The 27,794-nt window shown below is 43.3% G+C and overlaps 1 protein-coding gene across 19 annotated transcripts in view; it reads left to right on the forward strand.

Moving 5' to 3' along the window:
* lrrc7 (leucine rich repeat containing 7) overlaps positions 1-27,794 on the forward strand; it is a 58,304-nt gene that overhangs the window by 3,851 nt on the left and 26,659 nt on the right. For 11 of the 19 annotated variants that reach the window (XM_057039373.1, XM_057039377.1, XM_057039367.1 and 8 more), the window contains exon 1: positions 16,943-17,411. In XM_057039373.1, coding sequence (XP_056895353.1) covers positions 17,387-17,411 — 25 coding nt within the window. In that variant the 5' untranslated portion in view covers positions 16,943-17,386. Of the gene's footprint in view, positions 1-3,539; positions 3,612-4,357; positions 4,628-16,941; positions 17,412-27,794 lie in introns of those variants that run through there. The other 8 variants (XM_057039362.1, XM_057039368.1, XM_057039370.1 and 5 more) reach the window with 4 other exon arrangements.

Here is a 27,794-nt window from a genome sequence, read left to right on the forward strand (position 1 = left end):
TCTTCTATCGGAGCCTTTGAAGTGTTTGATATCAACGTAAACTCCTCAGTTCGTGAACTTTACGTCCTTATTTTTTACTACTTTTAACACCTTCTGGGATATAGATTTGTCTTGATTTGGTGAAACATTGACGCCTCTTCTGTGCTGAGCTACAGCTCTGCAGGTTACCATAGCACCTGACGGAGAAAAAGGCAGCCCACACAGTCTCTCCTGCCGACCACTCGTTCTCTTCCTCTCTCTTCTCGTCTGCTGTCTTTTTTCTCTCCCTCTGTTCGTTCCCGTGTACTTCCCGCGGTGCCATTGTCATTTCTCTGTGTTTAAACCTTGTGGTAAATGTTGTATGCGTACGCTTGTGCTTGTGTGGATGTGTGTGTGGATGTGTGTGTGCACACTGATATGAGTGTGTATCAAATGTTTGGTTATGAATATGCAGATATGTTCTAGCCAACATGACAACTCAGCCTCACTGTCCACCCACACATGCACGCACGCGCGCGCGCACACACACACACACACAAAATGAAGAGAGAAAAGGAGCGGGAGCAGCCTGTGGGGTCTAACTGGACCCACCAATCACTGGGAAGACCAGAAATGTGTGTGTTGTTCCTCATTTCCCTTGTCGGTAACTGCTCGGTGAAAATGCTACCAGGGAATTCACTGGAGAGCTCTCTCACGCGTGAGTCATCAAAAAGCTTTCCCCACCATTAGCTAATAAAATTGGGAGGTCTGGGGTTGCCGGTGGATGCCATCCCACTGCTATTACGTTAAGGCCAGTTTATTTGGACGGCACTGCACCGCGTATGCATTCAAGTGGTGTTACCTAAGGCAAAGGGAGCAGATTCATTTAGATTTAGAAGTGAATTTGTTGTAAAGATACACAGTAGAAGGTCTTTGACCTCTGTATCGTGCGTCTGAGCTTTGCTCGAGCCGGCAGTGTGATCGCACCAAAGAGTCTCAGACAAAACTGTGAGCAGTTCATTTGCATTCTTGGTAATGTATAAGACTGGATTTTGTTAGGAAGACAAAGAAAAACACATTTTAATCTCATTAATTGCTCTATGTGTTATTTTAAAGAATTATATAGATGTCAGGGTCACAATTTATGGCTTTATTTATGCATTAATTCATGGATTTATGGCTTGTTTCTGCTGAGGCTTCACGGCCGGTGCATCCCGGTGGATGAATAATAGCTGGATGTGAAATGAAAAATAAATCAAAAGTTTGTATTTATCCACCTGTCTGCATAAGTAGAATAGAATAGAGTGATTATTATTGTTTATTATTATTATTATTATTATTATTATTATTATTATATTATTATTATTATTATTATTATTTATTATTATTATTATTATTGTTATCTACAACACTGGGAAATAAGGACAGCTTTACTGGTCACAGCCCATGCAGCAGGTGGAGCCCTGCTTCCAGTCATGCTGGTCACACTGGTGTGGTGGTTGTCTGCCTGACAGTCACACCGGAAACACCCACCTCCCTGCCTGATCCCCATCAGGTCACCAGGAGGACCAGAATTTAAATCCATAAGGTCCATCCACCTGTATCTGTGGCCATAAGAAAGATAAAGATGACTGACAGACAGATAGACAGGCAGACAGACGGACGGACGGATGGACGGACAGACGGACAGACGGACAGACGGACAGACCGACCGACCGACCGACCGACCGACGACCGACCGACCGACCGACCGACCATACTGCTCTCCTCTTTTCCGCTTATTAGTTTCCATGGTAACAGAGAACTGGTCATCACGCTGCCCACTCAGCGTGCACATCTCTTATGTACACACTGTCGCGCACGCGTGCTCACACACACACACACACACCCAGTGGACACATGCATACAGTAACTTTTCTCAGAGTCAGATAAATGTGCGCTCATTTGATGATTGGCTGATTTATAATGGTATGTTACAGCTACACAGTAGCCTATACATAGTGGATCTATATATATATTAGACTGTGTGTGTGTGTGTGTGTGTGTGTGTGTGTGTGTGTGTGTGTGTGTGCACACATGCACATTCCTATAGTTTGTCCTCAAAAGGATACAAGTCCATTTAATCCTTACTCAGATATGGTGGCCCACTCAGAGCACTACAGAGACAAAGGCAGAAACAGAAATACCAAAGTAGGTTAGAGCAAAGCATTCTGGGATAGCAGGATACCCTCTGGGCTTCTGCATGAGGCTCTCCTTCTTTCTTCCTCTCAGTGCTTCGAGCTCCTAGTCCTTCCTTAGTTCACTTTCTTTGCAATGTTTCTTCCTGGACTTTCTTTTTCTTTACCGATCCAATCTTGTGCTTTCTTCTTTTGCCCATTTTATAATACATATTTGTATTTCATTGGTGCTGTTGTTGAACTGGCAAGAAATGAAGCTAAATAGCTTCACCTTAAAACCAAATTAAAAGAATAGGTTAAAAAAAATAGTGTTCTTGGCGTTACTTTTGCATTCCCAGTGCTCACACAGCAGCGCTACTCCGAATGTTAGTTTCCTGTTTCTGCCACTGTGTGGAGTCAAGACAAACGTTACGTCCCTGTACTGGGATGAAAGCAGGAATCATTAGAATTCAATCTATTACCATCACCGCCTCCTCCAAAAGGTAGATTTGAAGTTTGGAATTATTTGTAGGCTATTTTAAGAACTCCTCTTGTGGACTTGTTGTTCATTCTTTCCTTTTTTGTGGTTATTTGTGGACATAAAGAGTTAAAGACATGCATCATTACATTAGTTGCATAATTTAAACTGACCTGTCTCAGTGGACTTTTTAATGTAGTTATAGAGACTTATGTTGTTCTCGTTGCAGTGAGATGTTTATAAAGGTTTTATCCGTAAAAGCATTACATTTGGTGATTAGTCACTTGTCTTTAATTGTCATTTTGGAGTGTTTTATGTGAAAGAAATAGCATTAAATGCACACGTAGACTTTGAATTTAGAGGCAAATCAAGCAATAATGGAAAGGTTAGAAAAAGAGATGCAAGAAAAAAGTAAGTAAAAGGGGAGAGGAAAGAAGGGGAGAGGGCATAGGGCACTACTATGACTCCTCCTCAAGTGTTCTCCTCCCTCCTCTTCCTCTCACGCCCTCAGTCCTCCCTCCTCACGCCCACTCTGAGGAACATTGAGATGATGGTACGTATGGATCGTTCTCTCGTCACGTCTCCTCTTCCCATGTCAGGCGTGCGCGCCTGTCTTACGTGTGAGCGCATGTGCGAGGGTCTTTATGTAGATGGTGAGCGTGGCTGTGCCCGTGTGTTTCTCTGTGTCAGCGTCCTAGAAAAGGCAGACCTGAGGGACTTGTGCTCCACTTTTACTCTTTTATTAATTCACCCCTTCGCTCTGACTGTGGTTGCCAGATTGGACTGAATGGGAGGAGAGACAAAGGGGGTTTAGGAGGGACGGGGCGGCAACTGAATGCATGTTTTTTTATGATATTGTAAATAAAAATGTTTGTGATATTTATAACTTTCTATCTAACATTTACCAGAGAATCATGCTGTGTTCTTTTTGTTTTTATTTACTACAGCATGATGATGAAGTACCTGTCCAGTGAAGGATCTCAACATACAGCCCACAGATTTAGCTAGGTCTCTCCAAGGTATATTCTTGAGATTTTTATCTACCCAGGGTGGAGATAAGCAGAACCGGACCCATCTTCCAATTGACTGTCATCATCTATGACAGTCCCAGAGTCAAATCCTTCTCATTTGCCAGAGCCACTGACAGAACAGAATTAAGCTGCATTAGAATGGCTGAAATGAACTGATGGGATAATATCCCTGCAGGGAACCTTCGCACAACCCAAAGAACCGAGTCCTGTAACATAGACGTCACCATCGTGGCTGCTCAGGTTAGAAGATGAGCACAAATGAGACAAGTGCAATGAAATTTTACAGGGTACAAAACAATTGGACTCAGAGGGGAGTTTTCAGCTGCATTTTCAGCCCTGTTCATCCTGGAGAGGAATAATTGGAATTGGATTGAACCGCATGGTGGAAATGAGGAGCCGAGGGATAATCTGTGTTTTTCTAATATTATTATTATTGCAATAATATATGTGCTGGCACGTAGGCTAACCCTCTCAGCTGATCCCAAATTCACAACAGCCCTTTGTCATTGCAGCAGTGACTCAGTGGCTTCATTAACAACCCCACATTATTGGATGTCATTTGATTTGTTGGGCAATCAAATGCACATGTCAGCTGTACTGTTTTACGGTTCCTCTGGCTTTTGTTCCAGGTACTCTTTGGCAGGGGTTTATTGGTTTTTTTGGTACTCACTTAAAAATGAATAGTTGGCTAAACTGGCATAGTAACAGTGTTTTCCTTTTGTCTGTTCATACAGGATACCTTTATGAAGACACCAATAAAAGTGCCAGCAAATTAACTTCTACTAACAAAGCAGCAAACTGTCAGAAACATGTCCAGCCTAGTGTTGTACCCATAAGGCCTTGCTGCGGCCCCATGGGTGGAATTACCTGGAGGCAGAAATGATCCTGACCAATAGCAGGCCGTCACCTGGGGATATAATCTCCTTCCATCACTGATCTTCAGGTTGCGTTGGACCAAAGCTTCCCTGTGCCACCATCTGAAACCATATTGGTGAACCCTTCAGGTAGGACAAAGGTTTTCTTTACCTTCTACTTTATTTAAGCACCAGCATCTCCACATTAATATTATAGACTATCACAGTGATGGATGGTGATAAAAGAGGAGCAAATGGTCACAGAGGATGGAGAGAGAAAGTCCTGAAACAGAGAAAAAGAAGCTCTAAAAACAGCCGTTCAGTTCAAGGAAGTGTGGCTTTTCTGTCTATGTTGCATCATCGTCCTCGAGAAATGATAAGATTACACATCTAAGTTTCTTTTTGAAAGTATTAATTACAAACCTGGTTATGCTCGAAGATAGCAACTGTGAGAACTGCAGTTTGCTGTTTGAAACAGATGTGAAGAAAAAGCACTGCTGCAAAGAGCCTAATCAAGAGAAAAGTCATCCTCAAAAAAAAGGTCCAACTCATCAAGTATCTCATAAAAATGTCTTAAATGTTTTACAACATTTAGTGTTTGAATATTCCGAAAGAAGAGGGACGGTGGACATGGATGAGAACATTTAAATAATAAAAAAAAGAGTTAATAAACCATTAAATAGACCTACTGCTCTTTGCCCAGGATCACTGCTTGTCCCAGTGAGGTGACCTGTGCTGAAAACCCAATAGAGTAAAATATCTTTCTTTTATCTTCAGCTTTGTTATTGGAGGTGTGACAGCTTCGCCTTCTGTTTCTGTCTCATCAGCAATGTGGCACATTGGTGACACATATATGTTTCCCATATGCACATAATAAAATATGTAAATATATAAATCCTATATGCAGGCATACATTTTTCATAGAGAAGCTTTCTTTGAACCTGACACCAGAATAGAAGCAGGTACATTCGATTAAAAGATCCAGTACGATAACGTGATCAAGCGTTTCCTGTCACCTGGAGTCCAATGAGTCCAAATCCTCTTTCTGTCTAACCCTAAGGACCGTCTCATCGTTGCACACCCGCCATGCTGCTTTTATTCCCTGATTCCCGTTACCAAGCTCACACCGAGTCGTAATAGGCATCGCAGGTACGGCTGTGCTCAGGTGACGGAGACAGCAGCTGCGGCAGCTGCAGCAGCTGGCACATCCGTCTGCTTTTGTCACATGAGGTGTTTCAGTGGAACGAGGCGCTGGAATCAGCAATCAGCCGAGCTGTGGCGGTAATGAGGGAACCGTCCATTTCGTCTGGGGCTAAATACTTCCATTATTTAGGAAGTGTCTGGCCTGTAGTGGCGTGCAGTATCATAGTCACCTGATGGATGTTCTGACATTTTGTTCCAGAAAATCCTGTGCTGAACACGGAACTTCGGGACTTTGCTCTGCAAGCGCGGAAAAAAGTGAAACCTCCATTTGGGGAGTTTTTTCCCTTTCCAATTTCAAATTTGAGAAAATCTTCTTCTGATACCTGCAGTATCTATAGCTGTGTGGGTGCAAGACTCAAGTGTGGTTTTTTTGTTTTACCATGTCTCTCTCTCTGTCTACTGTTGCCATGGAGACCATACCTACTCATTGTCTCTTTGCTGAGTCAGTGAAAGGAGGGAGTCGTCAGAGCAGCCTGGTCATATCAAAAATCACTAGGTGGCATCTCAGATCCATCCACTCATCCTGGTGGAATAATTGAACATTTGGAAGACATCAAGACTCATTTAGTTGTAGAGAATCACAGAGTCCAGTCAGTGGGACTCAACATTTAAGACCCGTGTTTCTCCACTAATACCATTTAAACAGGCCATTAAAACAACTGGGCCGATGTAAAATCAGCTCTAAGAAAGTGTGAGTGAGTCTGCGGCTGCTGGAAACTGACCGAGCATAATTGTTGTTTCTTTCCCCCACAGCTGCTGTCTGCATCCATTTTCAGAACATGTTTTAATTCCACCCATGCAAGCGAATTGTTTGGGTTCAAACGAGTGCTAACCCGAGCTATCGGAGGTGCACCTCTAGACAGCGCGCCAGCTGTTACAAAGGCTGAAGCAGATGTGAAATCCGAGTTTGGAAACTACAAATCTGAGGCTGCTGTGACTGTTCTGTCACAGACGGAATGGCGGGCGGCCCGTGCGAATAGGATCACATCCAGATGTCTGTGCCAGTGTAAATGAAGCCTGAGCTCACAGAGCCATCTGGTTTTCAGTCCAGTCGTCTCTTGAACCAAGAGCTCCGTGGAGATTATTAAGAGTAGTTTTCCCGTGCGAGCGCTGATGACACTCATCGACACAGTCATTTCATCAGCTCTAGAAACGATCCACACCATCAGAACTGAAGGGCAGAACCGGGCTTTGTGCTTCAAGCACCTATAGTGCTTAGATTCTGTAAGAAATTGAGTTTTTCTGTCATCCTCAGAGTTCAGGGGGAGTTTTTGAATAGCTTATCCAATAAATTCACGTTTGTAATCACGGTAATGTGTACATGTGTTGTTTTCGTCTATAGGGTGACATAAATAGGTCGTCTTTGCTACAGCTGTGGATTGCTGCATTGCTTCTCTAGTCCCCAACAACACTCACAGGGATGAGTAAAGACATTTCATCTCTCTGAGCTTTAGATGGGAGTGAGCCTGGGCTTCTAATTTTACACACAAAAGGAATAAACAGCTTTCACTGACCATGATGACTGACAGCTTGTTAGATACACCCTGCAAATCCACCGCTCAACGCAATGTTCTGTTTAAAGTCTGAAGATGTTGACTCAGTGCTCTCGTTTGAAGTGTGCTGTTGTTGATTGTATTGCCTTTACAGTTTGTTACGCATCCTGGTGTTTTTATTTTGGCGGCCAGGCTTATTTTATGAAGGACCGTGACAAAAAATACCCTCCTTTTGCTTGACTTGCTGAAAAGTGTACACAGCCAACCTCATCTCTGGGGAACTATATTTTTCCTGCAGGATCCCCAGTGGTCTCTGCAGGGTGACAGAGCTGTAATTAACACAGTACAAAGGAGAGTGTACTTCTATTGCCATGAGTCACATGCACAGATTGATGTATATATATTTACAAGAAGGTTGTGTGACAACCAGCCTTTATCTGGCTCTTTGTGAACAAAAAAACTCTTAAGATTTGAATAAAATTTTCCGGGAATGTTGCCAATGGGCCAAGGAACAGATAATGAAAGTGACGTTCCAGATTCCGGAGGGGCTTTGGCCTATAACCTTCCACATATCATGGAGGCTTTGATCATAAAGCAAACCAACTACTGTATGTTATGTAACCTTGTAATTCTACTGCCTATAGACTATATACTAGACTACAGGTGTTGCACAGGATGTGGAGAAATGAGCTGCTTGGCGGAAGTCCGTGTTCTCCGAATGCTTTTCTATGGGGTGCGTGAGTTTAGATCTTTACCTTTTTATATTTGTATCCACAGCACTTCCTCATACAGCATTTCCGTGAGTGACATTTTGAGCGATGACTCCTTTCTGATGGCAGTTTCCTCTCCGCAGAGGACAGTGGAGATGCAGAGCGCATTTAGGCCCGTTTATCGTAATTAAAGTGATTGCAGCTGAATCCCAGGAGAGCAAATCTTTAGTCAAAGCCAAACTGAACGGAGCTAATGGCTTTTGTGAGCAACTCCTGTGTGATTCGCTCCTGTGACTGCACATATAGGATGGTATGAATGAGACAACCCGTTCTGACTGCCATTCAAAAAACAAATCCCCCTTTCTTTTTTTTTTATACACAAGTGTCATTGAATGTTTGGCATCAGTCAGTCTGTGACGTATGAATCAGAGACCATCTGCACCTCAGGCGGCAAAACAATTGAACTTGATAGCAATATTCATGATTCACTTCATCCTTTAAATAGAAACTGTAAACTACAAGAGGGTGAAATATATTTCAAAGTTATAAACAGCTAGAATGTTCCCCGAAAAAGACCTTTTCTCAAAGGTGACATTTCACATCTGAATAGGAGTGATAATATCTTATTACCAGTTTTAAATATGGGAATGACTTCATCAGCTTGACATGATTCATTTCATTTTATTTTGCCAGGATAATGCGCTCACTTTCAAAACTTTCAATAGGGAATCTATAAAAGCCAAATGAGCTATTTCAAAAGTCAACACCGCGCTGAGGTTTGAGTGACCTGAACTAATATCATCCTGTGTTGTTCATTTAATATTTGCACATCCTCTGCTCAGCAGTATCTATGCATCCACCCTTTGTTGAAAACCTTATTTGGCCATTTAAGAATCCACAAGATCTTTTTCTGTTCTAAAATGGAAAGCTAGGATGCTAAACGATGCGTTAATGACTCTATCACCGACCTCTTAATTACTTTTTTAACCCAAAATATGGGTCGACCTGCTGACACAATCGAGAATGAGTAGATAATGTTGCTCCTCTCTTGATATCTTCAGAACTAAAACCGCATCTTTGCTGTATTCTGCTACAGAGGTAACCATAGCAACAGAAAACACAGTTACTGTAAGGAAGAGGGAGCCTGAAAGAGAGAAGAGGTGTAAAAAGAGAAAAAGAGGAAGACAGGGACACTTTGAGGTTGACCTCTGCACTTCTTATCTCTCTTCTGTCTCATAGCCTCTATCTTTATTCTCAACCTCGCAAAGATTAGCTTCCTGGAGCTACATTGTAGTTCTTGACTCTTCCCGCTACATATGCAACAGCCTCACCGCTTTGCCTGTAGCTATCACTGTGGGTGCCGGAACTGATGGCCGGTTCTATGATGCACAACAGTAGCATATATACAGTACATGCATGTTTCCTGTACATTGCTCAAGTCCTGCACACCTGTAAACAAGGAAAAAGGAATACTTCCTTTGTTGCTATTGAAATGGTAATGGGTAGATTCAAGGCTCACATGACATCAGCTCACATGTGCAATTTCTTTTTAAAAAATAAGAATAATCCTGACTAAATTCCGTCACTGAATTTAGTCCTCAGAGTAGAAACAATAATGAGTTTAAAGGAGCCAGTAAACATTCACATGAAATGGAACTCATAAAATCTTTAAATCCTCCTGTGATGTGTGCTACATGCTGGAGAAGCAGCGCATGTGTATGTGTGTGCAGGTTCCAGTGTTTTAATCTCATTCATTTATTCATCAGCAGGCAGAAGTGCTGATGCAAGTGAGAGGGACAGAAAAGATGGAAGCAAGAGGTAGAAAGCGTGAGATCAAGTGTGAGGAGGAGAGACAAATCCAAAAATATATGTAGCTGCGCTTCTAGTGCGCTCAGGAAATTTCCAAAGGATGATATTTGAAACATACAGCACTTAAATGAATAATGAATTGAGAAGCCAGACCACTGGTGCGATGTTAAGGCAGAGAAATTTAGGCTATGGAGAAAAATCTTGGGAACAAGGCGGAGCCACGTTCACTGCCAAGCATTGCTTTGCAGGTCAGACACTCGTACAGCAGCGTGTTCAGCTCCCTCATCTCTCAAATCTCTCAAAAGACACAAATGAGGTAAACAGGGAAAATGGAGACGAGGGAGAGAAACAAGCAGGGGACATGAAAGAGAGAACGACGAACTTTGACCTCATCCTGCGCCACTCATAATTCATCACAAGTGTGGGCAGATGTGGGCAGCTGGCTGACTTTCACACATAACCAGATGTGACATGCATCTGTTTACCGCTGCTAAAGGGATGTTCGAGCCAAGATTATATGTGGGAGGGTTAGTAAACATGACTTAAACATCACACGCATACGTAAGCTCCGTGTGTGTGTGTATGTGTGTGTGTGTGTGTGTGTGTGTGGGGGGGGGGGGGGTGCTTGCATTATTTTGTACTTGCATTTCAGTACATTTCAGTACATTTGTTACGTTTAACCCTTTTAAGGGGGGTTAACGTAGAGACTAACAAGCCACCAGGGAAGGACCGAAACAGTTTGTCAAGATTGTGCTTTATTTCTTAACACATGTGCATACATCAAGAGTGGAGGGAGAGGTGGAACAAACGGGTCTGTGCCAAAACAAAAGTCAAAAAACAGGGCATCTTAAAACATCAAAAACACAATGGTGGCCACAGCCCATAACCTAGTGTAACTAACAATCAAAACCTACGTGCAGCAATGTATGGGGTACCCCGTCCTTACCTCGTCCCACCTGCCCTCCACAAACTCTCCCTGTCCAACACTGAGCGAGAGAGCGAGCCCCCATGAAATTAGGGGGGAGAGCCTTTAAAGCGGGACTCCGCTGGTGATTGGTCAGATAGACACAGGGGAGCCAATCCTAAGATACCCCCGGAGTCCACAGGTGGTGTCTATCTTCCTCGTCACCAGCACTGCCTGCCTTTCGGTGTTCCACCAGTTCTCAGCCTCTGGATGGCGCCACTCTGGGAGGTCACCAGCAACAAAGAACACAAAAAGAAACACCAACAACATTGCATTTCAGTACATTTTATGCAGATCAGACAAAATCTGCTGTAATGGCATCAGCACAGTGATCTATAAGGAATCAGCTTTAATGAACGTTAGGTTCTGTTTGTGTTCTAATGGGTTTTAATTCACTTGTGCTTGTCAGACGTTGCCGTTGTTGAATAAATGACCCATTTTGACCTTCTGCCTTGCGTAGAAATGTCTTATTCCACTTGTGTGCGTGCTGAGGGCACCAGGGAAGCCATGACTATCGTCTCCATCTCTTCATGGGAGGATACCAAGTGGCTCCAGAACCAGATGTGAAATCCAGCAAACAATGACAGGCATCTGGAATAGACAGAACACACCAGGACATTTCAGTTTATGTCCATGTCAGCCACCCATGCAGCAACACTTCTTAGAGCCCTTCTATCTGGTTAGCTCTCAACCTGATGTCTTAATCCTTAATCATCCGCAATACAAGAACCATGTTGCTATGCTTTAGTGCACTCCAGTTACCTAGCAACACTCATTCACAAAATTCCATGTACAGCAGAATGCAGTATAGCCTAGATGTATTTCCACACTGTTCAGAGAGAGAGAGAGAGAGAGAGAGAGAGAGAGTGGGGGGGGGGGGGGTGATGTCAGATAGTGAACAATAAACATGAAATTACAGTCCTGTTATTTGCAGTCAAGGTCATATTCTAGCATCCAAACTTCTCTCCACGTATCCACGGTGATTCCACGCGAGGAGCCAAGCTAACCTGCAGTTTAATAGAGATCCACAGTCAGTAAATTCCACTGCTGTGCATGTGCAATACTACCAGTCTCTCGTGGGATCTGAGACTCAGCACGGGAGGCATAAATCTTGGTCTCTTCATTTAAGGAGTGACAGATCTTAAGTCATGGACAATGTGCAGCACGTAGCATTAACGTAGCAGCAAACGAAAACACCATACGATGATTCATGAAGCCGCATTTCCATAGCAACCGTGGAAATTTCATATCAGCAGGAAAAAGACTGTGGGACAAGTCTTCCAAATGCTCTTATCTGCTCTTCCTTCTTCTCCAATAATTGTATTTCTGAAAAATAAAATAGATAATCCCGATTTGTGAAGGCGCTGTCAGATTAAATAGGCGCATAACATTCAGTATCTTATTCACCCTACATTGAACTCTTTGAAAAAAATACATGTTTTTTAAGCCTGAAGTTCCTTAAATGCAGTGGGTATCGACAACCTGTGAATTTAAACAACCCAATAGTAATTAGATCTATAAGGAGCAGAATTAGGAACTATATAATAATTTAGGATTAACAGCATTTATGACCGAATTGACTTACAGAGCCAATAACAGTACATAAATTGTCTTCAGGGACTAATCAATGATCTTAATGGCTCAAGATTCAATATCGACCAACTGACAACAGAACAGAAATTTTGTATTGGTTGATTTAAATGTGACACCGCTGCAGCCTTTGAGTATTGACAGTGTCAGTGTTAAGAAAAAACCTCTCTTCTGGCTTCTCTCTCATAGCACACAAGTCTTTTACACTCGAAAAATTCCACTGAATTGCTATCAAGGTTGACTGTTTTGATCTGATCCAGCCTCTCTTCTCATAGCTCACCTCACACCATTGTAGGGTCTTCAGCCAGGCCCTCAACACCAGTTCATATGTAGCTATAAAGCAATTCCATTCTATAGATCAACATGGCCGTTTTATCCAAATAAAGGCATTAAGGTACCAGAGAGTTTACCTTATAGATTTGGGTTGCGGATGAATATATGCTGCTACTTTATCTTGCTGGAGAAATGCAGTCAACACCATTAATGTTCTTCAACCTCTCGTTATCTTAAGTGGAAAATGCATCAGTGATGGATGAAAATGCATCAGCGATGTGTGGACTTGAGAGCTGACTGATAAACGTGTGGCGTGAGCGGAGTCAGAAATGAGCTCAGTCTTCTCATCTGGTGGAAATGATAGAGTTACTGATGATACTCTTCTCCATAGAAAGGTGAACATTTATTTATACGGTGGGGTGTGAAGGCAACAGTGGTCCCAGTAGTGATTGGGACACTAGGGGCAGTAACCCCCAAGCTGAGTAGATGGCTCCAACAGATACCAGGAACCACATCAGAGATCTCTGTCCAGAAGAGTGACGTCCTAGGAACAGCTAAGATCCTGCGCAGAACCCTCAGACTTCCAGGCCTCTGGTAGAGGACCCGAGTCTGAAGGAGGCACCGCCCAGGAGGGCGAGGAAGAGATTATTATTTAATTTTTATTATTTTATACATCCATAGACATATTACATTGATTACATTAATTTATTCATTACTTGAAATCACTTCCTGGACGCTCTTTATGAGTTATTTTTTTGAGTGATCAAAGTGATCATTTATTCATGAATGTGTGAATTATAAAACCCTCTATGAACTGTTGATCTACACTCAACATGTGTTCTTGTGTTTGCATTAGTAAGAGATGCATAAAGCGTCCCCTGCTCCCTTCAGATGTACAGTCCTCTGGGGGGGTTTCCACCTAGCTACCAATCCATTTCTGTATCGATCCATTACATTAAAGATCCCCTGTGTTGTATTTAATGGAATCTAGCTTTGGGATCCTACAGTTACAGGTTGCGCTACTCATTCTCGATTGCTTAACAATGTTGGAAATGATTACACAGTAATAAGAATAGAAATATTGAATTCAATTACAGTAATGTGATCCATTTTCTCCCTTAATCCATTGGATACAGCACTATATTACTCTGCAGCAATTGTGTCACGCTGAAGTAAAAGGAATCAGATTATCGCCAATGCAAATATAGTTTCTTCTGCTTTTGTGTCATAGCAAATAAAAAAGAAATCAATAAATAAATGAATTCTCCTGCCATTATATCACTGACTTGATCAATCGCCACCAGCAGTATGGACATATACTGTAGTTTCAGACTACCAGGAAAGCATCAAATACTCTACAGAGCATTAAAGACACAGAAGAGATCCTGATGATGAGCATAGGTACATGGAGGCACATCATCTTATTGTTTAATATATTTTACTCCCTCACGCTGCCTGCAGATTTAGCTTGGATACTATATGGATGGTTCCCCCGCAACAAACTGTTATTGCTCCGTGGTTTTGTCTCCAAACACGCCCCATTCAAAGATTTGTGATTTAAAGATGATCCAGGTGAACATTAGTTCCTACTGTCTCTGTGGAAAAAATATGTTTTAAAGAAATCTCATGATTTAACCACCTCAAGGTTTGCTTCAAGCTATTGATCCTCCTCCCTGCGAATTTTTGTTGCCAAGTAATTTTTGGCTGAAGCTCCTCTTACTGGCTTGACTGGTGTTTGTTGCCTGGCAACTTTAAACTTGTGAATATCTTAACGAGCATCTTTTGAGGCTTTAGTGATTAGACGACGCTCTGCTGTGTTTGTTGGAAAGCCTTCACTTCATGAAGTCCTGCTCTCTGCAGGGCTCCACCTCATGCTAACACTGTCTGGACGCGCGCGCGTGTGTGTGTGTGTCTGTGTGTGTGTGTGTGTGTGAAAATTCTTCTTCAAGCTGCTTGCAATTATACAGTAGCTGTAGAATTATTTCTCCTAACCTTAATTATCTCAACTTCCTTCCTGAGCTGTAACACTCAAACCGATCTGCCCCATTGTGAGAATGGCCACCTTTAAGATAGTAATTATAATACACACTGCTCCTCAAACAAGCAACCACCCAGCAGCACTTACTCGTCATCACGTGGAACGAGTCGGACACTTGGCCATCGTAATTGACATCTCTGTTTCCGTGTCTGCAGGGCTGCTGAATCTGCCATCTGAGCGCCACCCGTGTGCAGCGTTTCAAGCACACTCTAAGAGAACATGCACGACGGGCTGACAGGGAGACGCTCAAATATATAAGTCCTATGAAAGGCGCTTTAAAAAATAGATTTTCCAAGAATAGTGGCTCTGGGCAAAATCAGCTGTACATCCGAGCTGCCTGAAATAGGGCCCTGGGCTTGGAGCCTGCGTCTTGTTTTAGGTTCTCCTGTCGTCGTGCACCTATGGCACTGCGGTGTTTTGTTCTTCAAAAAAAAATAACACTACTGACTGTGGATTCGTGTAGTAAAATGTGTCGTTTCTAAAAGTAGAGCACTTTATTTTAGGAGATGAAAACGAAACTACACAGCACTTCACAAACCTGTCCTAATTGTTGCTTGGCAACAAGCACATGACAGGCAGGTAAATGGGACCGAAGCTTTATAGTCAGGTGATTTTATCTTTGTCAATGAGGGAGAGAAGGGGGAGGAGGGGGGGCTGCGTTGATGGACGGAGTGACTGCTTGGCCAGCTCGCCACTTTATCACAGACTGTTGTTAAACTCTCGGATCTGGGAGGGTTCTGCTAAAGCCAGTCGGGTTTAACTTGAGCTCCAGCCTGGCAGTGCCAGCTGGCACGGGTGGCTCAAAGATACTCTGTCTGTTGTTGGAGTTGAGGCGACAATTGCGCTGAAATTCATTTTAATTTTTAGTTGTAATAAACCGATGGATCCACTGTTACATTAGCAGCTTCCAACCTTCATCGGTTTGCGCAGCGGAATCCTTCTGTTGTTGTGATCTCCCACTCGTCTTGTTCATTTGTCTTTAGAGGCACCTTGACCCAGTTTCCTCAGTGGGGTTTTTAGGTTGATAGGTTTGTCAGTTACATATGTAGCGATGCATCGTAGTCGTGCAACACAGTGCAGCTCCAGTGATGGGCAACGGGACGCCGAGGAAGGTCTCCCCACATCATCCATGTAGCGCCCAGGTTGAAAGGAAAACTGAGTTATTCTGGTCTGAGCACGCTCATAGTTCTCCTCCCTCTCATCGCTTTAGATCTTTGGATGCAGTTTGCACCAAACTGTGACTTGAGATCACATTTTTGTGTGATTGTGTGTTGTTTTGTATCTGTTGTACTGCATATTCGGCCACTGTCTGGCTTGGTCAGGACTCCCTGAAAAAGGCTTTCCTCCGTGGCGCTAACCTGGATAAACTAATGCAAACCGCCAGTGACATTTTCTCAGTGTCACAAAAGACCATATCTAATCATTGAATGGTTCCTGGCAATGTTTGTGACAGAAATTTACTCAGGACACAAGTGGAAGGTTTGATATCTTCATTTCTGCATCTGTCACCTAGACAGGCCGACTCTGCTGTTGGTACTTTAGATGCAGTCTGACCAAGGGGACGAGGTGAGGCTCAAATTAACAGGCTCGTGTTCGATGCGGCCAAGTGGCACCTCGATGCAGGAGGCAGGTTCAACAGTAACGAAGCTCTCTTATTTACATTTAATTATGTATAGGCTTTTAGAGCCGAATATAAATGAGAAAATAGCTTTTAAAGGTTTAATCATCTGGATGCATAACAGTCCACACTATGCACACACACACACACACATCCTTGCATATCTATCTTTGTGAGGACTTTCATAGGTATAATGCCTTCCCCAGCTCCTGACTCTAACCACCCCAGCTGCCTCTCTAACCATTAACCTTAACCCTGACCCTAACCTAAACCTGATTCTAACCTCAACCTTAACACCAGTCTTAACCCTCAAACAGTCCTTGTGAAGACCAGGCAAAATGTCCCCACTTCCCAACAATGTCCTCACTTTACTAGTAGAATGAAGATTTGGGGACTCACTGTAGCAAGTACAAGAACACACACGCAAATGTTGTAGTGCACAACATTTAGTGCGCAAGTTATTTTGGTCCACAAAGAAACTTTTTTTTCCCCACACACGCACACAGACATGGGCAGCACGGTGACGGGTCTCATGGACGCGTGTGCGTGTGCGCTCGTGTGCAGTCACAAGATGAGATGACGACTTCCATCTTTCCTCTCGCCCTCTCTCTCTTCTTACGCACACACGTGGACAGGGACACGCACCAGTTTGCGCACGCGCGCACGTACCTACCGTGTCGTCTTCGATCTATCTTCATCCGCCCACCCTTTCCCTCCCTCCCTCCCTCCCCCTCTGCCCCTCTCTCTTTCCTCCCTTTCTCTCTCTCTCTCTGCGGGGAACAGAAGGAGGAGACGCTCCTGCTAGATGTGTTTTCGCTGCAGCAGGTTCAGTTCACACAGAAAAGGAGTCGCTGTTTGGTATTCAGCGTGATTTCCACTCTGACCTTCATCTCTCCCAGTGCGCCAACGTCTACTTCTTTTTTTCTTTTTTCCACGGAGGCGACATTTAGAGAAACCAGCCGATGAAACCTGACTGATAATCGATTTGGATTTAATCCGAGTGATCTGGAAATGAGTTCCACTACTCGGGTCGAGGTGTGCAGCGCCTCCTTTCTCTGGCCCCAGCGGTGCCAAAGATGCTGCTGGTAGCGCGCTTACCTGTCCTGGTCTCACGCCGGCTCGGTTCGCCCCGGTAGGCTCATCCTCTCCAGCGCTGCGGTGTCCTCAGAAAATACAGATAGCTAAAGGATCCGCCACCGGCAGCCTGACAGATGGATAACTACTCCACTTTACAATGTAAGACAACACCGGGTGACACACGCTGGTTCACACGCACGCACACACCTCAATAATCTCATCCCTGCCACTTCGTCATAATACTGCACAAATGTTCAAAATATGATGTCATTCCCTCCCGGAGCATTTATGTGTGTTCTTGTATTATTTTGTCATGCAAAGTGCGGTTTCATATTGAAGTTTATATATCTAAATGTTGATAAATGAAACCGCTTCCATTTCCAGAGTTTTATTAGCTCTGTGATTAGCTAATGAAACTGCAGAAGAAGAGACCAGTGCGCGTGTGTGCATACGTGTGTGCGCCTGTGGTGTGGCATGAGAGTGATATATGGTGCGGGGCCATACGCCATCCTCCCTTGCCATGTAAACCTCAGTCATCCTTCCATGATAGCTTAGTGCAAGGCATTACACAGAGACACACACACACGCACGCAAATGCACGCACACACCTGTTAAATTCAGCAGCCTGAGGTATTGTGGCTTATTACACTATCTCCCCCATAATTCAGCTGTATCAGTCATGCTTGTAATGACAAAGGCTTGTGAACCGTCCTGCTAAATGCTTTACTGCGGCTGTTACATGGAGTAGCCGCACAAGGTTAAGCCTTTCTTTCGGTTCCATCATTTCTATGGTTTTAGTGGGTTTTTTATATGAGCGCTGATTTTCTTTCCATTGTTATCGATGAGCAGCTCACATGCTCAATGCTTCTGACAGTTTCTGGCAGCCACACTAAAGCGGCATGCAAAAATGGCTTCCTGTGATCAAAAGGAATATGTAATTATCATCTCCAAGGCAACAATTTTGCAGCTATAAGCTTGTCTAGCTTTTCAAGGGGCTTCTTTGAGGACATATTAGCGCTCTGGAAGGTTAATAAGTTTATGTTTTTCTTGTCTTGCTTCATAAAGCACAGCACCGAGGGAATGGCTTCGTGCACATTGTGGAGGAGATACAGTTTGCAAGTCTGTCTGCAGGCCTGCTAAGGACTATTGGATAATTAGAAATTTGACATTAATGTTTGTATGTGTCTTTAAAATAACCGCATTTGTCCTTTGAGGCACGAGCCGATGTTTTTTGTCCTTCTTTGGGGAATAATTACTTCTTAATTTGCGGTCGACATAGAGAAATGGGAAGAAACGCCGCCAGGTTAAACTGACTTTCTGAGTTGGCGCTCACTCCCACCCGGCTGTGGATCACGGTGTTTAAAAATATCCCAACCATCCGTAGTTGGACAGCCAATGGTCAAGGTTCTTCCACTAATATTGACACTTGTAACGCTCTTCTGCAATGTATGTTGTGATGATTTCCTGCATTGAGGATGGGGAATATCATGAGATTTCTGATTCATCATATCTTTTTTAGTTTTTCTATTACATCATCATGATTGAAGGTATTGATTTTGGCAGTGTGATTGCTAAATTATGTAAATTTCCTCCACTGAACCCACAGATGGAACTCCACCATCATTAAGGCACAGAGCACCTCTGGTGTTGAGTGCGCCGTTGAGAGCTTTTGGATCTGAGACGTGATAAAATTAGTGATATCCTCTCTTCAAAGCGCAAACTTGCGTGCGGCTACAGGACGCCATCGCTCTCTGTCTCTCTGGTGCTCCTGCATAGTGCTGACAGGACACTGCTGTTCCTGCTGCTGATGTTGCTGGTTGCCTAGAGACTGTATCCATGGACCTAGTTCCCATCGTCATGGTGATGGGCCGAGGGGAGGAAACCCGTGGTGGGAAGGGGCATTGAGATGCCACCACATCTGCAGTGTGTGTTGTGGTGGAAGGATAACAATGGCAGTAATGGGGGTGTGTTGGCCGTGATGATTGTGGTGATGTCCGTGAAGATGTTGATGTTGTTGATGGGAGGTGGTGGAGTCTATCACTATCAGTCCCAATGAAATGTACTTCCAAGTCAATACACGGCTTTCTACTTCTCCAACACAACATTTTAACACATTCGGGAATCGCACACGTCAGAACGATGTCGCTGAATCAATTTGGTAAAAAATGAATCCATTTTTAGTTTGGCATACTGAATTAGATCCTAACACTTTAATCGGCAGTTAAACGGCTCTCCGTGCCAGCAAGAGTGGCCATTTGGAAAATGCAACCGCTGATGTTCACTGGACCGACCGCTGTGGAGATTAGCGGTTACACGACATCGTCGGTTATCATTGTCTGGACAGATTAATGTTCATCAGCGTGTGTGAAAAGCTGGAAATGGCACCGATATGGTCACTGGGCTGGTGACATCTGATGATTTGGACTACAAACTGCAGTGATTTCATACAGGTAAACTTCGGCTTGTCTGTCCCTACTGTCACACTGGAGATAAGCTGAGAATAAAGCTAGGAGCGAGGAAGAAGATAAAGAAACATGATCCTCTTCGTCACAGTTCATCCTTTCTTTCAGATTCACGCAGCTGTGCAAGAGTGTTCCATAATGCATCTCCAAACAGTCCAAATACCTTTATGGAGTCCCGTTTGCCTTTGCTCTTATTTTCCTCAGGGGCTTATTAATGTTTGGATTTCTTGCCAAATCTACCCAAAGTGCACAATAGCAGCAGTGTCAAGTAATTCTTCAGGCTTCAAGATGTATCCACAGCTGTGGCTCAGTAGGCATCTCTTCATGATATAACAGGACAGATGGGACAGATCCCAGAGCTCCAGGCTTGTCTTTCTCTAAAATGAATGTCCCTGCTCATCCATTTTGACAGCCTCAAGTAGATGAAGGACAGTAGGAGGTGGAGAAAGTCAAACCAGGATATTGTAATGTTGCTATAAAGTCTTTGTAAGGGTTTTATTTTGCAGTAGCAGGAGTTGTTTATAGGTGTGATGGGGCCAAATGGCTGGCACAGTCCACCGCTCTGTAATGATGTTGTCCATCCTTTGAGATATTAAACCCATAAAGTGTTGACATTTGTGCATCTGCGTGTGATTACATGCGTCAAAACTGTATGTAAGTGAATGTCCATTCTCCACTTGCCTCACGGCTGTTTGGGTCCACGTGCTGGGCCACCATGCAGTTGTTAAACATCCTAGAGAGAAGCTAGCAAGCCTTTTCACACTGCTTGATGTGTACGTGCGTGTGAAGCTCGGGAGTACTTCGCACTTGCCCAAAGTGTCACTTTAGGTTTCTAGAGGGGAAGAGACAGTCATATGAAACTAAATGGGACATCTTACTCTTTACTGAATGTTTGCTCCCCAAAAAAACCCCAATAAATTATTTTCCATGTGAAACATGCATTTTTTACAGTTTTATCATGGCACAGTGGTTTTGAAATTGTCCTCGAATGGGTTTGCGTCTATAGGCTGTGGAGATTTGTTGGTTTCCTTCATGGTTTTGTCTTCCTGCGTCTGTCTGCTTCCTCTCCCAATATCCCTGCTCGCTGGCGCCCGTGCAGTCTTACCTGCGCCTCATTGGCTCTTCTCTGTTCTCATACATGCATTGGGCATTCAGTCCCTCAGATTTAGAGCTTAGCTAATGCTCCCCTTTCAAGTGTGTGTCTTGTTTTTGTCCTCCAGTCTAGTAACTTATTTTTCTTCAGTGTTTCTTGCCTTTGAATTTTGAATTCTGCGTTTCAACAGTGAAAGTGAGTGTCGTCACTCAAGATATTTCAAGAACAAACCGATCCAGTAATTCCTGGAGAGATAATGTACGAAGAGGACAAGCAGGGAGGAGGTGGATGGCACATCCTGTGCTGCTGGTTCATGTGTTGCCGTGGGCGACCCAGTCTCCTCTTCATGAGACAAAAGCCCGAGCAGCCTTCAGTAGATGACTCCATACATCAGGATGTTTGAGTGTGAGAGAAAGGCAGACAGAGAGTTTCCCCGAGGCTGCAGTTGGAGTCTTTAAAGTTCTCTCATTCATTACAGACTCGCAGCATTTTACAGTGAGGTAATTTAAACCTAATATGTCATGACTAAGAGCTGGCATATTGTACCAAAAATTACAGAAGACTTCTTGTACTAAACAGTGCTATTTATATAGAATAAAAGCAGAAATATGTCGCAGGAATTCCCATGGAACACGGGGACGTGAAGGAGCATGAGGAGAACGTTGAGGGCAGGAGAATGATCTCCCTGAACTGACAGCATCTGTCTTGTTTCCATCTCTGTTGTCTCTTCTCAACTGTCATTGCTGGTCAGAGTGGCAGAGAATAAGTTGTGGTTTTTGAGGCTCTTTGGGATTTTATCATCTCCAAAAGTGTTTTTTCTGCTGCACCGTCAACACAACCTGCTGCTCAAACCTCCCAAAACTACAGTATTTATGCTAATAAAACGTGTTCTAAAACATGGCATTTGAGTCGTTCCTATCGATGTCCGAGAAGGAAATGGAGATCTGGCACGATGCCACTACCTTTTACGCCAGAGAAGAGGGAAACAACTGTTACACAGCTGTGGCCCGTAACGATCACGATAGCAGGAAGGAAAGCCGCAAAGGTGTAAAACCTTGTTATTCGTTCACACTCTTTCAAATATGTTGAAATGAAAGCAAGCAGCATAAGTCCCCGCTGTGATTTCTGATATTTTCCAGTTGAGTTTTCATATGTGATTGTTTAAATTGGAACCTTTGATGCCAAAAAGCCACAAGGAGTCAATCTTTATTCACCCACAAAGAACATTTTAGGCTGTAGATCACTGCTGGCATGAAGTAGCAAGTCAAATCAGTACAGAAAGGACACTTTCAACATGGTGTCAAGATTAGATGGAGAAGTTTAGAACCATTTTATTCAGCCATTACTGTAACATATAAATGTGAATCCGTTTGAGGCGCTCAGTTCCCTCCTGACTTTATGTGAGTAAAGACATGATTTAAATTTGCTTGGCGGTGCAAAGTCCCCAGGCTGGGTTTTGGGCCATATGGAGAGGGAAGACCTCAGAGAAGGGAAGGAGTGTGTGTCTGAGAGAGATAGAGAGAGAAAGAGAGGACTGCTGACGGAGAAATTCCATTTAACTGTGCTGGTTCCCTCTGAATATTTTCCTTGATCACTTGTGTGTGTGTGAGTGTGTGTGTGTGTGTGTGTGTGTGTGTGTGTGTGAGTGTGTGCGTGTGTGTGTGTGTGTGTGTGTGTGTCTAATTGTGTCACAGACCTGCACTTTTTTCCTTTTCCTGTTGCTTATCTCCTCTCATGTGCTACATGCAGAATATCTGCATACACGTGCCAGCTCATAGGGAGCTTATGGGATGTATAGCGTGTACTGTATGGCAGCTGCTTCAAATGTACAATCTGTTGGGGTACGCCTGTTGATGCAGGCACCTATCGCGTGTCAGAGATGCTGACCTGTGAGTGATGCTGCGTGTGAATAAGAGACATTTTAAACGCAGCACATAGTTTGAGAGCGTCCTGTCTCACATCGAGTTGGACAAATGATGACTATAATGGGCGGGTTTGAAACTTTCACTTAGGCAGAAGATGATAATCAGTGATTGCTTGGAGTAATAAAAACATCGTAATTTGGTGTTCTCTCACTGAAATTCCTTGTCTTTTAAGCTCATGAGCATGTTATATCATGAGGTCCAAAGTTGCTGTCTAGCTATATTACTTTGTACTGTACAGGACATTATATAAAAATATTTAAGATTGAGTTCTCAGGTTAAATTATTTAGTTGTTTAGCTTATCTCCTGCTTTCCTAACAGGACTAAAGTCCTCCAAATTATACATTCACCTCCGCTGGTCAAAAAAATGCTACCTCTTAGCCTAATTAGTCCACTACTCAAATGGCTCATGGTGAAATGTAAAAAGAACAAGCACACACTGAATGTACACGTTGCATTCACATTGCAACCTGAAAGCTAAGCTGCATAGTTGAAGATAAATGCACTCAGCAAGCGGCTCCTCATTAGTATGAAATGCGGGTCTCCAAGGACAAGGACACGCTCATTTACAATGCTGTGAATCGTGATGGTGAGATGGGCGACGCACAGATACGTGGGAGTAATGTGTCGCCACCTTGACTGACTGGCCAGTATGAGCTTGGTAATGACCGGAATGCAGCGCTGATGGCGTTGTGTCGTGACAAAAGTGCTCTCGTGGAGCTGCCTTCTCGCTCCATCTCTGTTGCTCTGTTTGCTGTTTACAATATTAATCGATTGTGCTTTTTTAAGATTTCATCTTAAGCTTTTTGTTATATTTGACATGATTAGTGTCAAAAATAGGGAAGTGGCATGAAATAGGGAGATGCCGAGCAGCACGTGTGTCCTACTTCCTATTCGTGCTCCAGAAAAGAAGCAGCTTTATTTGGTGCACATAATATTCTCTCTCACCCGCAGTACTCAGTATCGGTGCACCTCATCAGATTTAATTACTATTTGTTAGGGTCTATTAATAAAGAAATTAAGGTCTTCTGTGATCTCTCACTATCTGGGTGTACATTTGTAATTCAGTTGAGAAGCATTTACACATAACTTTTCTTCTCAGGTCAGTTAATATTTATTGTCTTTTGGTCACAACTTCAATTCATGCAGTGTCCAAACAAAATCAATATTTTTAAAAAAAAAGAATCTATGTTTTCATGCGTTTGATTGAACTGTCTTGCTGTTTTAGTATTTCCTTTGAGACAGTGAACGATTTCTGCAGTCAGAACTTTTGCCTTTGCCCCATCACTACGTGCAATTGCTCCACTTTTATGTGGAGCATCACAGCCAATAGTGGTGATGTGATGGCGCTCAGGGTGACGTGCCGGGACTGCGATCTCATGCAACATAATGTCATTATTTGTATAAATGTAACGCTAATAGGATGAATGGCAACATGTCCTCCTACCAATAACACACGCCACAGTTTGACCCGGAGGAACGCTTCCTTATAGCGTCCCGGCTTTGGGTTCACGTCATCATATTTCAACGCCCACAAAACTGTCTGAGGTCAAGCTTTCAGGAACCTTCCTGCTACACACATTTAAATTTGATGCCATCAGGAAAACTGCAGATTCCCGGAGTTACTTTATCTCTAAAACACGGACTTGTGGAAGACGTTTCTATTCAGGTCCTTTTTCCCCTCACCTGAAAAGCGTTAGCAGAGCTGTGTAGAACTTGTCAAAATGGTGCTCTCAGCCGGGGTATTTTAATTAGAGTTTTATGGAAATTTTGGGCAATTGTGTCCCTTGTTTCCATGGCAGCAGCTCACATTGCAATTTTCATGCACTGTTAAGAAAGAGCTTCAGGGATTAAAAAGTTACTAAATGGTGTTTATGCAAATGGAACTGGGAGGGAGGGTGCGAATCAAACTGACAATGTCACATGTTACTACCTATTAACATAACATGGGTGAAATAAAAAGTGAATGGAAATTAACTGTTGCTGTTAAAAAAACGAGGCTGGGATGGCGGAATGAGAGCGAAGATAGAGGGAGGGTTAGCAGCAGGTGATAGATGGAGTTAACGCACGAATAGAGATGCAGACAGTTAAACGCAGCTATCAGCTGGCAGTAAAAGAGAGGGATTGTCTCCCACCCGGAGAGAAAGAGAGACGGAGGGGTGACAGACAGAGAGGTTGTTCCAGATAGCAGCTGGTCTCTCAGTGTGTACACGGAGTTATCCAGGTGAAGGTCAGCAGTTTGGACTCGTCTGCTCTTCTAAGCTGGACTCTGTTTCTGTTTTAGGAGGTGAAACATGATCACAACTCTTCCATATAATGTCAAGATTAAGAGCAGCTACGTCTTGACTTGGGATGTTCCTGAAATCTTATGTGTGTGTTCGTTCCAAGTTTGTATGTGTGTTTGTCCTTGAGGCTCCAAGTGTTGGATAAGTTCCTGGTGCACCAGCATTGCAAGGTGACCTGCAATAACCAGCCAGAGAGAAATTTACTTCATCAGACCCGAAGAATCAATTAATCTGCGGCATTCTTGACAGCACTTGGGCTCCGTGACGGTTTCTATATTCCACATTTGACCAAACCCCTTCAGAATGTGCGAGGCAGGACATCTGGCTCCGCCCAATATCTGAGAGATTTGTGATGTCACGGCTTGGACTCAGGTGCAAATTACAAACATCCGAATGTCGGGCGCATTTTACCACATTTGTCCATTTGAATAGTTTGCAGCTGACCCGCACGGTTGACCGAGCGCCGGTGCACAACCACTTTGTTGCTGGTCCAGTTCGCAGCACACAGTTATATAACGAAACCGAAAACATTAAAATCACAAATATGCAGCGCTTGCCCCCAAAAAAACCAACAACACACACACACGCAGGCACACAAAAGGGCGAACGTATCCAAAAAACAAAATAAAATGGTCGTTACGTAAATATAAATGTTACAGCAATAATATAGACGCATACTACGCTCCATGTAGGCTGAAGCCGATTAGAGCGAGTGATGAGAAAGGCCTGGTGTTCCGGGCAGAACTGGGCCACAGACACAACCTTAAAGGAAGAGAGGAGAAAAAAAGATGAAAACATGACCGAGAGAAGGAGAGAGTTGACAGAAGGAAGAGAAGCTGCTCAGGCCTATTCTTTTCCTCGGAAATTCAGCAACATTTGGAAGACTGAATCCTTTACAAATATCAGTGCGTTTGCAAACATTTGTTGAGCTTTCGGCTCTTCACGATCATCACAACTTCTCATTGTGGACAGATTTCTGGTGAAAATGGTGTAAAAACTTTTGCACTATTTTACTGGTTTGAGATATAAACAGATTAATTCTTAAATTTTGGTCCCACATCAACGATGTTGCTCTTGTGTCCATGCCAGTGACACCCAGGCCCAGAGGCGTTACGGTTTTAAGTCTGCAGTCTGTCCATCTGTCTGTCCGTCTGTCCCGGCCTTCCCTGTGATTGTGATATCCCAAAATCGCTTTAAGGGGTTTCCCCTCAAACAGTGCACAAATGGTCACTGTGATTCAAGGGTGAACATCATTTTCTTTTCTTCTATTAAAGCTTAGAGAGAATTGGTGAAGTTCTGAAATTCAACAGACAGGCTCATCGTTCAATCTTTGGTTTGTTACCAAATTTGCTGAAACCTTTTATTTGAATTCCAGGATGACGTGATTCACTTAATAAGATAATAATTCACTGAAGCCTCTTGTCTTGTTAAATGACAACGTGCCTGTTTGACAGGAGAAGAGAAGAAGAGGGACTCTGAGAAGAAAGAAAGACTTTCTTTATGTTAGAAATATAGTGGAGAGTAGAATTTTTCAGAGGTTATAAAAAGCTTCATAAATGTTTTAGTGATGAGTTGTCGTTGTCTTCACTCATACTGTAGAAAATCACTGCAGTAACCCAGATATGTCCCCCCCCCAACTCTGTCAGGCTGTCTCTCTGTGTCTGCTCGCTTGTTTATCTGTCTTTATTGCATCCTATTTATACGTGAACCGAGGTTTTTTTCTGTCAAACTTTCTGTCTGTGCTCAGATCAGCCTCAGAACAGAATGAAACTTGTCATTTTTGCAGTCAGAGTTTAGGCCATGTTCATTTAACCTGTTTGGTGCAGGTTTGTTATTTGATGGTTGATTAGAGCAGAAATGGTTCCAGCAGTTTGAGGCAGGTTAATCATTGTTTGTGGTGTCACTCATCTGTTATTTCCCACTGATTTACATTGTTGAAGCTACTGAGTCATAGCATCTATTCTTTTCTAGTCCCAATCACTAGTTATTCTACATTGCTTTTAATTTTCCAGTGACCAGACCAGTGTTAAAGTTAAAATTAACACCCTATAAAGGGAGCATCTAGGTATCTTTTTACTCTTTAGCTGCAACAATTTTAGCTTTTCTCTCTTGTTCTGAACGTTTTTCAGTGGCTGCAACACAAGTTTTAAAACCTAAATGTCTTTGTCATGACAGTTCACCGGTGTTGCAATTAGGAAGAAGTCTGTACTCTGAGAGTGGAAGTTAATTGGTAGGCAGTGTCGTTCAGGCTCCGAACAAAACACATATAGCTTCGAGTGAGCGCTCGTGTGTATGTGCCAGTGCAGGTAACAGCTGGATGTGATTATTTAATGAAGGTATAAAAAGAGAACAAGCTGTTCCTGTCTGCTGGTTAGCCTGCAACACACATACACCCAGAGAACTTGACACAATGGGAAACAGCACCTTTTATTTACTCATGCTGCTCAAAAGAAAAAAAATCCAACATGAGCATGTGAGCATGTGAGCGTGTGTGTGTGTGTGTGTGTGTTGGAGATGTGTGTTTTGCGTGGAATTCTTCATTGTGTGAATAGTGAGGGAAGAAGTCTGGGGTGAGTTCCGCAGAGTGCAACATTCACACCGTCATAGAGAACAGTGTGATAGCCACGGAGAGACGGAGAAGCTGCCGCACGGCTCGTGTTCAGGTGCTAAAAAAGTGTCTGATAAATCTGAGTCTATCTAAAGCGCCAAATGTGGAACGATCGCCCACCGAGTGCAGCTTGTTCCGTTTTATGACAGAAAGAGAGAGCAAAAATACACC

This window comes from Takifugu flavidus, chromosome 7 (assembly GCF_003711565.1).
Source record: "Takifugu flavidus isolate HTHZ2018 chromosome 7, ASM371156v2, whole genome shotgun sequence".
Lineage (NCBI taxonomy): Eukaryota > Metazoa > Chordata > Actinopteri > Tetraodontiformes > Tetraodontidae > Takifugu > Takifugu flavidus.